Here is an 18,803-nt window from a genome sequence, read left to right on the forward strand (position 1 = left end):
GCAACTATATGCACCTTATCTCTGGTACTCAGTAATTTCAGCCACTGCTTCCCCTCTTGGTTTTGTAAAGCATGGCTACTGTCTATTTCTTGGATGTATACAGCTGTGCAGAACATTTGATCCAGGCCATAAATTAATTCTCCCAGAGGAGTTATTACAGAACTGTTCACTCATTTTCCTTGGTAGCAGGCATCATTCATCTCACTCATCACTGGGTCTCGGATCATACCTAACATTTTCAGATCTCAGACAGGTTATTAAAGCAGAAGGAAAAAGCCTTCCCTCTTCTATCATCTTCCAAGCTTACTCTACATCATAAAAATCAACAACAGGACCTAGTCCCGGAAAACTTCTTTGTTCTCATGGATACATCAGTGATTTCACAGTGGGGGGTTACTCTTCGATTTCTGGCTCTTCATCAAAACCGCTATCAACATTGGTTAAACAACTCAAGAAAGACCTAGACTCTCCAGCTAAATTGCCACCTCCTTTCACCTTGGACCATGTCATGGATGAATTAAAAAAGTTAATGGTAATTTTGAGAGAAAGAAAGGCGAAAATCGCATATATATATGCAGGGATCGAATTGAGATGCCAGATAGAAAGAGACTCAGACACACTGATTCAGTACTTCAATACTTATATTGAAATTACATACAAAGACAAAACTCACAAGTTTTGAAGACCCAGCCTTACTGCAAGATTTTGTTCATCAATATCGACGTGGTGCTGCTGCCAAAACATGACCGTTTTCTGCATAGTTAGCCTGTTGTTATGATTAACCGATTGATCTTTCTCATTTAAGGTTTACTTTTTTCTTATACCCTAGTTTCCCCTACTTTCCACCTTATCCCTCCGATTTGCATTTCCGCACGAGTTTATCTTATGGAGTCTTTCAATTTATCGGTTCCCCCTATCCTCATTCGTAGTGTACAGCTCCTGCGAAATCCTATCCTTCGTGGTCCACGTTAAGTTTGCCTTCCTTATATTTGGTCAAATCATGTACCCTATCATTCTTACCTTTCTAGTATTTGTACTATATTAATTGTTTACCCAGTTTTTGGTTCCTCATATTTTTATATTGCATAAAATCCTCCTCCCCCTCTTAAAATATTTTCTGTACCCTATCCCCTGTTTGCCGGAGAAGAGTCTGGTCCCATCTTCTTCTTGGGCACTCCACACTCTCCGCATCCTCTGGGTTGTCCTCTTTAACTAGTAACGATGCAACTGCAACCAAGGATTTCCCACCCTGTGTTAATTTCATATTTTCCCCGCTGTTTTACATTATTTTCTTTCTTCTTCTCTTTTCAAGCTCCATCTTCTACTGAAGCACTTCCAAAATTCACTTACATGTCACTTGATTTCTTTGACGTGCCCTAATGGCCTCCTTTCAAATGCCTCTCAGAGTAACAACCTGGAATGTTAAGGGTCTACGAAATCCTATTAAAACGTCAATGTGTTTTGTCTCATATGTCCAGATTAAAATGCCAACTCGCACTAGTTCAGGAAACCCACCTCACTGACACAGATGTGAAACTCAAGAGACAAAGGGTTGGTGAGCTTTCCTTATCCTTCTCTGTATCACACAAAAAGGGAGTAGCAGTATTAAGTCATAAATGCTTAAACCTATTTATTTTGCAGGAGACCGATAAGGAGAGTGGATGAGTATTACTTAAATTACACATTAACAATGGTACATTTGCAATTCTGAAAGAACAAGTTAATTACCTTCGGTAACAACATATCTCTAAGAAACATATGTTAGTTATAGATTCCTTACCTTAGAATTACTCCCAGGCATCAGACTAGATCAAGAAAGTTTTTAGTCAGCAGTTACCCTGCGCGTCCAAATGTGGCATCGGATGACGTCGCATTAGCTACTTAGACGCAGCCCTCGCACGCTGACATCAGTTCTGTACATGACTTTCCACGCCAGAAGCGCAGAGCCACACAAGACACTGACCACTGGTGCACAAAATTAGGGCCCTGAAAGGAAATCCTTAACCCTAGAAGTCAGTTCGCAGAACGGGGAGGATGAGTGGGCGGTAAGGAATCTATAACTAACCTATGTTTCTTACAGATATATTGTTACCGAAGGGAAGTAACTTGTTCATCTAAAAGAAACAGTTATAGATTCCTTACCTTAGAATAGATACCCCAGCAATACCAACCCCGGAGGTTGGTCTGCGAACCTAGGTCACACCAGAAAGTCCTGGAGAACAGAACGGCCAAAAAAGCTGTCTCTCCGGACTCGGCTGTCCAGGCAGTACTGTCTTCGGGACGTTTGCAGCAATGCCCACGTAGCTGCCTGACCGATGTCATTAATGGGGACTCCACGCCGCCGTGGTGGAATGGGCGCGCAACCCCACTGTCTGCTCCTTTGCCAAGGAATATCAAGCTTTGATGCACAAAACTACCCATCTAGAATTGGTCCGTTTGTGCAGGGCCCAACCTTTTTGGGGCCCACGTAGCCAACAAAGAGCTGGTCATCCACCCGGAATGTAAGTGAGCTTTTATTGTGTATAGTTAATTAAAACCATTACAAAATTTTATTAAAAATCATCAATTTTGTCGGAACGTTCCTATTTACAAGACAGGGAAGAATTTGTATTGTGTCTAGATAGTTATAACCATTAGAATTATGTAATAAAAATCATCAGTTATGACCAAACTTTCCTGTTTAAAATAGAAAGACAATCCGTATTCAGATTAATGATCAGCATTAATCATCCTCAACTGCATATCTGAATTCATGTGCAAAACTACAAATGTAAACTGGATGTTACGACTTCTCTGTTTCTTGGCGAAAAACATGTGTAAAAAATGCAAATATGATAAATATATGGAACAATACCAAGCACTAATGATCCTCATTTTCATGAATGGATTCATGGGCAAAATGCAAATATATTAATCAACAAGATGGTAGGAATATCCAAGATCGACATGACGCTGATTATACAAGCTTGTACCATATACATTAAAGGTCCTCGATTTCATGACTGTAGTCGTGTGCAAAATGCAAAAAGTGTTTTTCACTGGGACAATGATAGTGTTCAGAGGTCTTCCGCAAATGGCCTTGAGAATTATAGTGTGATATACAACATGGTTGTTAATATCTGAAGAGTTGTTCGCCATCAGAGTCCTGTAAATAATCATGCATTATGGTTCCATACTTAGCCTTTGGTATCTGCCATCAGGATTCCAAGTGTGCAATCTGTGTAATTGTGATATAGCAGTCATACCCTGTTAGTGCCATTTGTTTGATTTTTGTAATATTATGCTGAATTTATGCAAAGATCTGGCAGCCCTGCACGAAATCTGGACTGGCTGTTTAGAAGTGACATTATGGCCGGGCGACATGATCTAACTTGGAGAGAGCGGATTGCGTGAAGTAAATATTGCCGTCTCAGATTATTCACCGCTGGGCGGATACACAAGAAATGTAGAATTGTTTCTTCCGCCTGGGGGCAGAGTCTACACTGCTTTGTTGGCCATGATTGCTTCCAACTTGGGACCTGGTCTTTTGAGCTAAAAGTACCCAAACAAATCAAAAGTAACAAGTCCTGGACTGATGGAGTTATGTGTTGGACGAGGTACGGCTATGGCACTCTGATCTCGTATGTAGATAAGACCATCCAGCTGTGTTTTTTCTTTGCTATTGCAGCTTTATACATTAGCCAGGCTTTTTGTTTTGCTGCGTTGTTATCACCCGGAATGGTTTTGTGCGATCCAAGTAAAAGGAAAGCGCACGCTTTGGATCCAGACGTTGGAGTCTCTCTTCTTCTTCTTTGGAAGGATGCGGAGGCAGAAAGAAGGTGGGCAAAGTGATGGTCTGTCCAATATGGAAAGGACTAACCACTTTGGGAAGGAATGAAGGACGAGTTCTAAGGACAACCCTGTCCGGATGAATAGTCAGAAAAGGAGGTTTAGAAGAAAGAGCTTGGAGCTCACTCACCCTGCGCGCAGAGGTGATGGCCACCAGAAAGGCAGTTTTCAAAGTCAGAAGCCTGAGAGGACAGTTATGTAGCGGCTCAAAGGGAGCGCACATAAGATATGTAAGAACTAAATTCAAGTCCTGCTGAGGCATTACGAAGGGAACAGGAAGAAAAAGCCGAGTAATGCCCTTAAGGAAACAAGAGAAGGCTGATCAGGAAGCCTAAGAAAGGCCGAAATGGCCGAGAGGTAGCCCTTAAGAGTGCCCAGAACAGAGCCCTGCTGGGCCAAAGAAAGGAGGAACAGGAGTACCTCGGAAAGAGGGGCGGAAATGGAATCCAAAGCCTATGCTGTGCACCATGCCATAAATGTGTTCCATCTGCAGGAGTATACCGTCTTGGTGGAGGGACGCCTGGCTGCCAAGATAACATCACAGACTTCGGGAGGCAGGTCAAACAATGTCAACTGCTGCCGCTCAATCTCCACGCAAGGAGGTGGAGGCTGGACAGTTTCGGTGGAGGACAGTCCCTTGCTGCTGAGACAGAAGATCCTCCCGAAGAGGCAGTCTGATCGGAGGATCGATGGCCATGTGTAGCCGCTCGGGATACCATACTCTTCGTGCCCAATCTGGAGCCACAAGAATGACTTGGGCCGGTCCTGCCTGATCTTCTTCAGCACTCTGGGCAGAAGTGGTATAGGCGGAAAGGTGTATAGAAGACGGCAACTCCACGTGCTGCCATGGAAATTCGACGTGCAGAATTGCAGACATTGTGCGTTCTCTTTGGTGCCGAATAGATCCATGCACCACCACCGAGTGAAGACGCCATTCGTGATCCATCATGCACCTGAGTTCGTCCACCCTGGCGTTCAAGGAACCTGCCAGGTGTTGAACCACCAGGGATATGCCCTGCTGTTCCAGCCATGTCCAGAGGCAAGGGCCTCTTGACATAAGGTCCACGACCCCACGCTGCCCTGTTTGTTGCAGTACCACTTGGCGGTGGTGTTGTCTGTGAACACCTGCACTACTCTTCCCCGGACAGAGGGAAGGAATGCTTTGAGTGCAAGACGAATCTCCCGAAGCTCCAGAAGGTAGATGTGGAGCTCGGATTCCACCGGAAAACAGAGGCCTCTGATCTCTCCTTCCACCATGTGGCCGCCCCATCCCAGAAATGATGTATCGGTCACCACTATGAACTCTGGTTGGGGAAGGGAGAGGGATCTGCCGTCGACCCAATCCTGGTTCGTTAGCCACCACTGCAATTGGTGTGCAGTGCCTTCCGAGATCTGGACGCAATCGGACAGGTTCCCCTGATGTTGTGTCCACTGGAACTTCAGGTCCCACTGCAGAGCCCGCATATGCCATTTGGCATGGTCCACCAGCAGGATGCAGGAGGCAATCAGGCCCAGTAGCCGGAGGGTTATCCTGACCGAAACCCAGGATAGAGGTTGAAAGACTGGAATCATAGCCCGAATATCTTGGACCCGCTGTTCGGGAGGATAGACCCAAAATTGTGTCGTGTCCAGAACTGCTCCGATGAAGAGGAGCTTCCGAGAGGGTGTCAGGTGTGACTTCGGCACATTGATAGAGAACCCCAGCGAATGCAGGAGGTCGGCCATAGGCAGGAGGTGAGAGACGACAGCCTGGGGCGAGCCCACCTTCAACAGCCAGTTGTCGAGATAGGGGAATATTGGCATCCCTGATCTGCGCAGATGAGCTGCGACCAACGCCATCACTTTCATGAACACCCGAAGGGCACTCATAAGCCAAAGGGGAGCACGGTAAACAAAGTGCTCGTGGCCTACCGTGAACTGTAGGTAACGCCGTTGAGTCGGCAGGACGGGGATGTGAAAGTAAGCGACCTGCAAGTCCAACGCTACGATGCAGTCTTCAGGGTCAAGAGCAGACAGGACCTGAGCTATCGTCAAGATTTTGAACTTCTCCTTCTGGAGGAAGCGGTTGAAGTACTTGAGGTCCAAGATAGGATGCTGGCCTTTGTCCTTCTTGGGCACCAGAAAGTAGTGGGAATAGCAACCACAACCTACTTCTGGGGCAGGAACTCGCTCAACAGCTCCCTTGTCCAAGAGTGCTGAAACTTCCTGTCGGAGAAGGGCCAGATGATCCTCAGACATGCGATGGTACGGAGGTGGCATGGATGGAGGGGTAGTCTTGAAGGGAAGAGAGTAGTCCCTTCGGACTATTTGCAAAACCCACCTATCCGATGTGATGGTGCGCCAGTGGGGAAGGTGATGGCGAAACCAGCTGCCCACTGGGGATTGGTGGCATTGAAAAGTTGGACTAGGAGGGTTTGGAGGCTGTGGAAGAGGGGGCTGTGGTGGACTGGCCCGCCCGCTGGCGTCCAGAACCACAGCGGAGGTTCCCTGGCCGTGCAGGGGTTGAACAGTTTGCGCTGGCTTGTGGCACTGGGCGGGATGTGGCAGGGCACCTCTTCCGTATCCACGAAAAGGATGAAAAGCAGACTGCACAGGGCAGGTGGTGGAGAGGCACAAGGACCTGGCCGTAGCCCGAGAGTCCTTAAAGAGCTCCAGCATGTTGTCTGCCTTATCGCAGTATAAGCGACAGCCATCAAAGGGCATGTCCATAAGAGTGGATTGGACATCTCCTGAAAAAACAGTCGACCTCAACCAGTCGTAGCGTCGAAGGGCTACCGATGTGGAAATCGTCCTGCCTAGCGAGTTGGCAGTATCCAGCCCACAGCAGATGGTAAACTTTGCTGCGTCTCTTCCTTCGGCAACTGCATGGAAGAGTACGGCCTGGGCCTCCTCCGGGCACTGAAGCAGCACTGGCGCCACCGTATCCCACCCGGAGTGGGTGTAATGGCCCAACAGACATGCAGTGTTTACCGACCTCAGTCCCAAGCCGGAGGAAGAAAAACTCTTCTTCCCAAGATGGTCCTGCTTTTGAATTTCCTATCAGGTAGTGCGTTAGAAAATGCGCCTTTGGAGTTGGAGGTTTGGACCAGCGAGTTCTCAGGGGTGGGGTGTTGGGAGAGCAAAGATGGGTTGCCCGGGGCCAGGCGGTGGCGTCGGGCAATCATCCTATCCACAGGAGCCCCTGTGTTGGGCCTGGACAAGGTGCCCAAAAGGATGTCCATGAGGGCTTCATTGAACGGTAGCAGGGGCTCTCAAGAGCCCACTGCCGGTTGAAGCACATCTGTCCGGATGTTAGTCTGACTGCCAAGGTAGGTAGCTCAAGGTGGAGTGCCTCAGCCGCCCTAAGCAACACCACAGCATAAGATACTCCCTCCTCTGTAGCCACGGTAGGAGGAGACAACATGCCAAGATCTAGTGAGGTATCCAGACCACTGGCTTCCCTCAGTTCCTCTCGCCAGTCCTCCTCACCTTCTTCTGGCTGCCAATCTGGTCTAAAAGAGCCAGGGTAGAACAAGGGCACAAAAAGACCTGTCGACGCCGGATCCGGCGTCGGTCCGGCTCCATGTCTACATCGAGTTGGAGGCAGGGGTAGACGCTGGCTGGGGACGTGGTGCCGGTTGAAATCAGTGCCAGGGGAGGTGTAATGCGGTAGACCAGCGCCGATCCGGATCCAAGGGGACCCTGCAGTGCTGGGGCCGAAGTTGCCAGCATCGTAGGCCCAGGGCCCCCAACAGAGTTTGTGGGGCCCGAAGGCACGCTGGCAGAGTCGGGCTGCCCAAAGATGGCATTTAACGCTTCGTAAAATTGGCGAAGCTGGGCAGGAGTCGCTCCAAGTCCTGAGAAGGGAGGGAAGCCCGGAGTCGACCCTTCAAGCTACTCACGCAGAGCTGCACCACCCACATCCCTCGTCGCGTCGGCCGAAGGACGGGGAGAGGTTGAAGAACGACGACGGTTCTTCGACTTCTTCTTGTGTTTCAACTTACCTGACCCCGAGTTTGAAGACTTCGAAGGAGAGTGATGATGAAGACTCTGTGACGGGTCCCTCGACCTCCCACGCGTCCGGGACCTCGAACGGTGCAGAGAAGACTGCCGGGCCTAGAGAAACTTTCGGGACCACTCCCGCAAAGACTTCGGATTCATGGTCCGGCAGTTGAAGCACGACTTGGAGTCATGGTCCCGCTGCAGGCAGAACAGGCACATGCTGTCCAGATCCATCACCGACATCAGTCGGCTACAAGAACCACAAGCCTTGAACCCGGGACTCCCTGACATGCACCAGGAGTCGAAGACTCGCAAATGTTGTCAACAAAAGTCGGCAAAAAGTCAGTCAAAAAGTGACAGGAGGTATCTCTCTCTCTGGATCAGCGCTGGCTGGCGTGGACAAAGAAAGAACTGACGTCAGCGCGCGAGGGCGGCGTCTAAGTAGCTACCACAAAGTCATCCCGGCGACCACGATGCCAATGACGAACACAGAGCCGACCAACGCCACCTTTCGACGCACAGGGGTATTGCTAACGAAAAACTTTACGGATCCAGTCTGACACCTGGGGGTAATTCTAAGGTAAGGAATCGATAACTAACTGTTTCTTTCAGATGTCTACGGCCCCACACATCCAACCCTATTTTCTGGAGGACCATTTCCCCAAAATAGGCACAACATTCTGCAAACAATTTTATTTTAGGTGGCCATTGCAATAAAATAATCAATTCAATTCTTGATTGACACTCATTTACGAAATTCCTTCCAGACAAAGCTCACATAGCATTCAAACATGATATCTCACATAATGCCTTTTCAGATTCCTGGAGACTAGTTGATCCCTCTCTCCAAGAAGTGTCCTTCTACTCAGCCCCCACACTCCCAAACTAGGATCAACTATGTGTTCCTAAGTAAAATTCTGACCCAACACCTTGTACACTCTGAGATTGGTTCAATCCCAATCTCTGATCATGCTCCAGTCAGTACTGACCTGGATATTTTTCACAATACCACATCTAGATCTAAATGGCAGTTCAATATTGACATATTATCCAACAAGAAGTTACTTCAATCATATGAACATTTTGTTCATAAGTATTTTCAGCATAATGATAGAGGGGAAACCTCTTTCACTTTGTCTGGGACAAAGGCGCCTTTAGAGGTTTTCTTATAAAATTTCTATAATAAACGGAAGTCCAAGGAGCAAGAATCTACCTGTATCCATTCCGATATTAAACAGTTAGAACAAATATTTTATCCCGAGCTGCACTGATCTATCACTTTAACCGTCAAACCTAAATCCAAAATTTTACTTACATGGTATTCCGATTTACAATGTTGTTGGCCTATATCCCTTTGGAAGAAAATTTGAGATAAGAGTCACACCACTGCACGTCCTGCTAACCTCACATTCAAATACTACTATTTTTACAATCAACTCTTTTTTACTCCAGCATCTCTTTTAAAACTAAAATTGCTGAAACATGATCATTGTTGGCATTGCAACACTCGTTCTTGCACATTCAGAAATATGTTTTTTCTGAGCTCCAAGTCATGTAAATTTTGGGTTATGATTTGAACTAGATTTGGAGAAATCATTGGATTTTGCACTCCCATCTCTATAATGTTCTATTGTCGGGTGATCTGAGTAATTCCTGAACCCACAATAAAGAGTTAGTAGACCTCTTAATCGTGCATCGGTTTACAGGGATTGGAAATCTACAGAGACTTTTACTCTTTACAATGAGGGAACTTGGTATGTTATAACCATAGACTAGATCACTAAAATCTTAATTCTACCTATCTACTTGCACAGCATGAAACATTGTGGCAAACACTCACCATGTTTTTAACTTCACTTGCAAAAAGGTCAGCTAATTAATTTTCAGTTATATTATATTGGTATTAACTTGTGCTGCTGCTTAATTATGTTTCTGATCCCCCAAAGTTTCAGCATTAGTGATATCTTATTACACTGTTTTAAGAAGTTTTTTCGATTGCATATCTCATTTTTCACTGTCCTCTCTTCTCCACTTCCCCTGCTCTTCTCTTCTCCTCTCTCCAGCTCCTTCCTTACTCTTCTGTCACTCCTTACACAGTTTGCATCCAAACCAGATCTGCAAAAGACTAGTATTGTAATCTTTTAGTTCGATTGTGGATATAGCATTCTAGAGTGCCTACAATCTCTGGTTAAACATCACTTTATGTTGGATTTAATATTGTAATCCACGTTTACTCTCCTAATTACATTACGCTAAAAAGTCAAAGAAAATGCAATTACTTATATTTTGCACAATAAAATAGTGTTTTGAAGCAAGTGCACTTTCATTGAGAACTGTGCAAGAATGTTACTACAAAAAAAATGGGAGCTACAAAGAGAAAAATAAAATGCCCAGATCACATCACCAAAGTAAAACCATTCGGGAGGAAAATGACAGTTTCAACAAAAGAAACTGCATTACATGAAGTGCATGCAAAAACAGAGTAGTCCGGCTTGCTGCCTCCACAGCCAACATCCAGAGGCACAAACCCTTCTGTGGCATCTACTGGAGGTTTTGATCATCCTGTCCCAGATTCTGACGCAAGCATACTGAATAGACTATTTAAACTATATAAAGGGAATATAATACTAGAGTGAATGGCTGCCTTGCAAGGTACCATTGGGCACAGTTGACATCCAACTAAGGCTTCCGCAAATTGCTGTTTCATAATGATATGTGAGGCACTGCAGCACTCAACTGTTCAGAACCATTACGGGCATGCTATGTGTTTGGAAAATGTGTTGTGGAATGCTGTATTTCAGGAAAAAAGGGTGCTTGAGGGACTCACAACAAGGTAAGGATATATCACAGAAATCATGTTGGTGGAGGTTGTTTGACGACTCTCGATTCGAACTGTGCTGATTACGGAGTGATTTGTGAACCTCTGCTAGCCACTTCCTATTCATATTTGGCTATTTGATTACGCCTGACATTAAGATTGACTAAGTTTTAGAACTGCTGACCAATCCGAGGTTTCTTGACGCACCTCAACTGATCCAGGTCTCCTTTTCCGTTTTAAAATGACTTTGAATTAACCGGATAAGGGCCCAGTTCGAAGGTACAAGCGTTGACTGTACAAGATATTGAACTCAGATCACATCCAGATCTACCCTAAGTTGAAAGACCATATAATACTTGAAGATCCACTATATACTCTGTGTTGAGCCGAGGGTTTCATTTGAAATATCTAGTCCTGATGATGGTCTTGTTGATGACAGCCCAAAAGACCGAAACGTCGACATAAGCATCATCTCCTCAGCTATTTTTACTACAGGACACCAGGATACATTTTTTAATTTGGTTTCCTTGTTTACTCGATGGAGTTGATCACACTGTTCTGAATTGTCAATCAAATATTTATATGTTGCTATTCATGATGGTTATTGTAAAGCTTTGCTCAATCTTTATCCCCATCAATTTATTTTGTGATTTATACCAATATAAACAATTTTTTTTAAACATAACCCTCTACTGCTGTGTGCTTTTTACTTCTTTAATAAGGAATGTAATGTTTTGTTACAAAAAAATCATTTAACCAATTTGATAAGTTATCCTAAGGATACGTTGGGTTCTTTTGCGTGAACCAAAAATAGTAAAAACAATTGAGTCAGATTCTAAAACAGAATCCCTTGTAGTCACCCTTTATCTGATCGGTGGAGGTAAACAGCTGTAGTTTATAGGATCAATGAGATGTGACAGCAAGCGCACCACTCTGCGTACCACATCTACAAATCATTGTACGGTTTGTGAGTTAAAGTTTTCTTTCTGTTGGCAATCAAGTTATCTTGGACTGATCTGTGCATTCACCTATGGCTGCTAGGGCTGTTTGTTGTACAGGTGGTTAGTTTGTGAAGTATGGATTTGCATTCGTCAGATAGTTTTAGATCTCCGATAGCTGAAAGCCTAAGGTCAAAGGGTAAATAGAGAAACACTGTGACTGAACAGAGCTCAGGGTGACTTTCTAACACACAACATGCAATAAGAAATCTGAAGTATGGTGGCTCTGCAGGGGATGAATACTCCAGGGCCTCTGCTCTGATTGGCTGAAGTTTGGATGTTTTAAAACAATGTAAATAGGTTACTAAATACTATTGTTGGAGATTAAGGCTATTGCTTTAGCACTGCTATTTTTACTGTTACTGTGGGACTCCCACCATGACGACGGGGAGGATTCAAGCATGTGACTCTATAAAAGATATAAATTCTGAAAAACCAGTGTACAGTAAAGTAACTTGTTTTTTTTATTACATTGTACAGAATTAAAGCTCAAAACGAGCTCTAAATGTTGAAGAGTCATGCTTTTATTTTATTCTAGAATGCCAGGAAGTTTTGTAATATCCTTATCTAAATGCTGAGTGAGTTCCAAGGTTGATGGCTTTGAGAACGGCATCTTGGTTTTTTTTTTTTTTTTATTTGGTCCTCTGATTCAAAGGATTTTCAAATAGAGTGCTTACTATTTAGGAAATACATTTTCAAATCTGCGCAAAATTGCATATTACGTAAAATCGTGACCATGCAAATAAAAAAAATTACACCTGGTCAATTAGCAAAATACCAACAATTTGGTGGATACCTACGAGTGGACACTACAAAGGCAACATATCACACGTGGGTACAATGTATCACCATCAACAATATGCATCTCGCAATTCATTAGCTTCTTCACACTAGGCTGGGTCAACAGCAAATTGCAGAAAAAAATAATTATCAAATGTGATATTCAAAACAAAGCCTGTCATGTTCTGCCAAAGTCATAGTATGTAGCGTGATACTTTTCAATCTTCAAACTAGCAGAAACAAACCGCGAGGCATGAAGAGGAAATAAAGGTATGGATTTAGAGCTGGTGGGAGGGCAAGCACATGTGCAGATACTGATCTTAAAACGCTTCTGGAATTAAATACGTTGGGAAGAACAGCAGGTTAGAATATCAAGGGCACGATGTACTAAGCACCTTTGTGATTTCAAATCCTGTGGTTTGCAAAATCACAGGGGTTGCGAATTCAAAAGGGCTTTTCATAATGTACAAAAGCCCACAATTATTTGATACTTTTGCAATCCTTTCAGAATCGAAAATAGGAGACATGAAAGGGCAGCATGTTAGGTTTTAGAAACTGTTTCTCACGCAATACATTTACGTTTGTAAATCTCAACATGACCACCTGGATAGTGCTTAATAAGTCAAGAGTGTACCTTAAAACTATTTCCTCCATGCGGGCATAGGTGACAGTCATGCACATTGCTATTATCAACAGGTGTGCGTGTCACCAATTGTTCGAATACCTCTAAATGAGAAATTCTTAAAACAAATTTTTATGAAAAATACAGGTTGGAAACACGCCGGCACAAAAACCAAGTACTTAAGCATCTACCTGTTTAGAAAGGAAGATTGAAAGAAAGTCCTGTTTTCATGGTTAAAGTGAAGTGTAGCCAGTCCCCTTTCTATGTTGCCAGCTAGAAGAGAGAGTTGTTCCAGAGATCACTATGTGAATGACGTTGTAGTAGTTGTTATGTTCCTGGATGTGGCACGCCCCTGACGCCAGGAGCGTGCAGCGTTGAGTCATGTGACTTGCAATAATAAAGGGAGGCCCCGCACGCACGTACGCATTCAGACGTGCGCACGGGCAGCCACGAAGTTATTCCCAGTGTCCGCCTCAGTTATTTCTAGGGCCACGTGTTAGGCCTAGGCAGACCTAGATGCCCCGGAGTGTAGGCCCCAAGTTGTCACCCCTAAGGCTGTCACTCCCCGATTGCAGGACACAACAGTAGTAGTGCTTTTGTTCGCCAGCATCGCGGGCGGAACGGCAGTGTAGGCCACGATAAGGCACATTTAAGAGAGGCGAGCAGGATTCTAGGAATATGTGAGCACGGCATCAACAGAACAATACCAAGCTTCAAGGAGCACATCACCACGAAGCACAAGTTGCAGTTTGTGTCTTGCAGCAAGATGGAGGTACGCAACCTTTATATACAAGAGTAGGGTGGAGAGTGATAATGAGAATGCACTTGTGTCAAGATTGAGACATGAGATAGTAACACTGGAGAATTTGTGAGAGGTACTAATCCTGCGGCAGTGCGTCTTCACCGTTTTCAAAGTAAATGCAGGCAACAGAAACACGCCTCGCGACTTCTCCAGCAGCACTTAACAGGGCCAGGGAAAAGCACCCATCCCCCCACGCGGGCTGTTTCAAATGCCACATTTAAGCATGTGGTACAGGCTCCAACCTAACAAAAAAAGCTGCGGCTTACTAGTTCTGTACCCTCAAGTTACCAGTTGTAAGTTCACAGTGACTAAGACCACAATGCACCCATTTGCCTCTCTTCAGACATAGAAACTGATCTGCAGCATGATCAACTTAACCAGAATCCCTTTCCAGGCTACCAGTTCAAATCAAATAAACAACGCCAGTTCCTTTCAAGTAAAAGGTGTTGGTTCCCTTCAAATAAACGCTTCTGATTCACTCAAACTCAATGTAGCAAGTCAACAACAGATCAAACGTCCTGCAGTGCAGTAAACTGTAGGCTGACCAATGTTGAAGAAACTGATGGGGCTCTGAGGTGGTGTTTCCTTCAGAATTAAAACATTTTCATCACGGATTTCCTCCAAATTTCCTCAGTAGATTTTTGATTTTACAAATCCTTAAGCATTGTTCCTCACGCGTGGTTCCATTTAATCGTTACTAGTGTAATGATTAGTATAGACCCCCATAGGCAGGAAGTCATGCAGCCCATAATGAAGAAGATTTTTTGTAAAAGACCTCCAGGTTACAAGCAGATTAGATGGTAATTGCTTAGCCTCACCAGGAGCAGCCCCCTGCTGCTCAGTTCACACTCTCAAACTGATCTCTCAAAGCATGCTACACATCAAACTCACACACTGAGCAGCAGGGAACCGATTACCAAAGAAAGGATGCATGACAAGTCAAGATACCACACACATCCACACCCTATTTGCAATTTAGAAATTAATCCATCAATGGTGTGTAACGGCAACTGCAGTCGCAAACCACTGATGAGTTACAGTCCTCCAGGATGGGGTAGTAGGATCCGCAAAGGGGATGGTGTCCCTTTGAGGCACCTTCCTCTTTGTCAATCATGTCAACAGCCTCGGGGAGGGTGAGGGCAGTAGGCAGTAGTGCAGGCAGCTTCGGTGCCTTTAATGGGCACGTGCTACTAAAAAAATGAAGGGAAAAGTCCCGGTTTGGATAGCAAATGCAGACCAGTGGATTGCTGTCCCTTACAGGTCTACATCACTACACTGGCAGCCATTACAGTGGTCATGAACTGTGATCTGCCAAATTAATATTAAATAGTAGGTCATTCTGCGACCCTCTGAATATAAAATTTGCAATGCGACTAATCAGTACATAGTTCAAACTGAAAATTGCATTCCCATTCGTAAAGCAGTCTGTGTGTAAGCTGTACTTCCTAGGTTTGCGCATTAGAATGACACATCAGCAAAAAGTGTTTCATAAAACATTTTCAAACATGTATATTGGGTGGAGAGTTAAAAGATGTTTGGCAAAAGGAAGAGATGGTTTGTTCAATATTTCATATACACCTACGTTCAATCAGACTTCAAGAAAAAAACAGATATTGTGTATGTGGATTACACCATAAGGATAAAGGATAGTAAAACAGCCAAACCGGAGTAGAACATGCAGCTCAAAGAAGAGATGAATATAATGCATACCTCCTCAGGAGGAAACTCTAACACCTTCTGGCAACAGCAGCATCCTATTACAATCTGTCAACGGGAAACAGTAGCAGACAAACCCATCAAGGAAAAAACAAGTCTACCTGGTTAACTTTTTTAATGCATTCTACTCGAGGGCAACTCTCTATCACCATATACAAAATCAAAGGATGGTTTGCTCCCCACCCCCCAAAAAATCTTCTACAATTCAACATGAACTAGAGTAAACTGCCACACAAGATTTCAAAATTTACGCCATGAATTCATTTGGTAAGCATGCTCAAGCATGTTCACTCACACTATGAAGTCAGTCACCAACTACTGACTACACTACGAAGGCAACCCAAACAAAGACTTCCTTAAACAGACTGCAACATCTATTAGAACATCGGAATGATGGACGCTCCATTAAAGACAATGAAGCGGCTCAGGGCCAAAATTACCTTCTATATAAGCCTACTACTCCACCATTCCAATATTGGTCTTTCAATTCCTCCTTTTTTAATTTAGAACATTCCACCCTGAGTGTACTGTTCTATTAGCCTCATAGCTCATCTATGTTAGCTATACCAGTTATTAAAGGCTTTCCTTCTCATTATAGACCCAAGCAGTTCATTGCCTTTAATAACTGGTAAAGCCCTTGGCAGTGGGCTTAACTGCTATGTGAACACCACAACTGTTCAACTCACCAGTTCATCTCAAAGGCTGATGTCCTCTTGCAAATGTCAGTGCCATCAAACTTTACAAAACTCCATCTCCAATACTCTACTACAGTCAACTAACAAGTGTTACAAAGTGAACTTAATTGGCCAAGTTGGGTAAATCATAATCAAACTAGTTGATGTTTCAGTGCCAATTCCACAGCTACAAAATATTATCAGAATTGCATCCAGATCACTCGAAATAACACTAACATACTACTTCCAGCATCACTGAAGCATGCTGGCAGAATATTTAACACACATCACTAGAAAATAATTACGTAAGAAAGCATGATTCAACAGCTGTTTTGGCTAAACCAGTACTCAAAAACTAATGTACCTAAATTAACATTTCTTTCAGGTAGGATCTGAAATACCTCTCCAAGGAACTAAATAACAGAATTGCAGGGAGTTTTCCACCCCAATTTACCCGCAACAGTGTATCAAGCCCTTTCACACTAACACATCAAACTGCATAGATTAAGAATGAAAATATAACCTGCATCCTGAAAAACCCAATTTGAGCTGGAGGACTTCTGAAAAATGCAATTTCATACCGTCTCACTGCCTGTTTCGCTGTTAGAATCCTGACCGCATGGCATGGATGGGGAAAAAAGAATTGGGAGAGCAAACATCAATGTGTATAACATTTATAGCAAGCTAAAAAAACTTCCATTACCAAGAGACCACACGCCACTCCAAACACATTTGGGAACTGCTTCCTCCAGTTAAGTATTCCAAATTGTTGCCACCTCTTTTTTTCCACCCAAGGACACAGAGTACCATTGCATAACTATAAGCCTAACTACCATCTAACTCTAAGTGTCTTTACAGAATAGAGAAACCTACTGTCTAACGCCACATTTGGTAGCAAGGGCAGCTCTATTCCGAAATGCCAGTTTGCTCTTAGGACACAGGCAAGGTGAACAGAAGCAGAGCAAGGTCCAATTCAGGTGAATATGACTATGACCATCAACCATCAAAATAAGTTTGAAATAGGAACAAAGCACTTTATATTATATCATTGTCACATGGCACCATTTAATACACTAGCAGCTATGAGTGGGCACATCATTACGCCATGGTGGCCGGAGCAAATGTTTTATGTTGTTGCCCAATTTGGATTATGGGAAGTTCATACTTTCTAAAATACACGGGAATTGTTCCTCATTACTAGAACACCTTCTATAAACAAATACACAGTCCATCACAAAATGAGGATAGAAAGTAACAAAATATCAATTCCCAGCAATCCTCCTCATGTTCCTCAGGGCCTTGTCCAGCATTAATCTTCTCAAAAGCTATTCCTCTTAATAGTCAGCACAGACCATGTGCGGCCATGGTTTGTGGTACACGATTTCTGCAGCTTTAGCTATCTTGTTTGAAACCTTGACAATGTGTCAAAATAGATAAAGCTGCAGAAACGGTGTATAACAAACATACTTTTCAGTTTCTCCAGCAGACAGTCACAGACTGATTGGATTTGAGCTCTAATTTTCACATGCATATGGGTCTCGTCCTTTGCTCCAGTTATCAGCTTTTTTATTGTTACCATGCGGTCTTTCAATATACCAATGCAAATATCATCTTAGGGCCAGTCATGAAGACCGAGCAGGTACTGCTAAAGGTAAATAAGTTCTTATGTCTATGTGTGGGCAGTAAATAGTCAAAGCAATGCTGCTAGTTCAACTTTTTTGCATGCACTTTTCTTTTTCACAGAACAGAGTTGTGGGGTAAACAGCCAGGAAGTCTCTCAAAGTCTTGGAGCTAGCTAAATGTTTGTACTGCATGTCTGAGTTTTCAAGCTGTACTTACTAACAATTTGTAAAAAGTTTGATTCACAGGAAAATTCAACAAGGCAGGAGAGCCATAGGAGTAGAAGATGACACACACTAAGGAGAAGTGCCAAGATGTCCTACCATTTCACTGTCCATCTCATGGCTTGGTTCCTGGAGGCATGATAAATAAGTGAAAAAGGGTGTGAAACTTCATACATCCAAAAGGAAATGGCTTTATCCTCAGCATTGTCCTCTGCAAATACATTTCGAACTCCCCAAGTATCTGTAACCATCACTCCCTACATGTACCCTGTATATTAGCCCAGCTTAATCTGTCATCTCATTCATTAACATTACTCAATAGCCCCTCCCCTGTATCTCACATGGCCACTTCTAGCAGTACTCTGATATCCATATTAAAAAAGGCCATTCGGTTCTTAAGTCTACCTATCTGCATTTCACCCCTAAATGGAGTTCCTGCTAAAGCACAAGCGTATTAGTCTACTCTGGTATCATCTGATCTACATCCCACTTTATTCAACATGTTAGCAACCCTAGATTAAGACGAGATTCACTAGCATCCTCAGTTTTTCATTGCCAGTATATCAAAGTATTTACACCAGGCGCTCATAGACCCAGTACCAGGCAAGTTCCTGTATCCCAGACATACTGACTGACAAAATATGCTCACCTTCTGCCTCTTAATTCCTTATCCCAGAGGCACCCACCATCTAGCTATACCTATAGGAATCAGCCAATTTCCCATGCCCTTTCTTTATGTG

General features: G+C 43.8%; 1 protein-coding gene across 4 annotated transcripts in view; it reads right to left on the minus strand.

The window, feature by feature from the left end:
* Nucleotides 1-18,803, minus strand: part of TWF2 (twinfilin actin binding protein 2) — a 296,705-nt gene that overhangs the window by 79,774 nt on the left and 198,128 nt on the right. Inside the window, exons 2-4 of one of the 4 annotated variants that reach the window (XM_086939018.1) lie at nt 18,163-18,192; nt 16,743-16,830; nt 15,540-15,593 (exon numbers count right to left, since the gene is read on the minus strand). The exons of 2 other annotated variants lie outside the window; for them this stretch is intronic. In XM_086939018.1, the coding sequence (XP_086795144.1) occupies nt 15,540-15,593; nt 16,743-16,830; nt 18,163-18,192 (172 nt within the window). The remainder of the gene's footprint in view (nt 1-15,539; nt 15,594-16,742; nt 16,831-18,162; nt 18,193-18,803) is intronic. One more of the 4 variants, XM_086939020.1, reaches the window with a different exon arrangement.

The sequence above is a fragment of the Lissotriton vulgaris genome, chromosome 9 (assembly GCF_964263255.1).
Source record: "Lissotriton vulgaris chromosome 9, aLisVul1.2, whole genome shotgun sequence".
Classification (NCBI taxonomy): Eukaryota; Metazoa; Chordata; class Amphibia; order Caudata; family Salamandridae; genus Lissotriton; species Lissotriton vulgaris.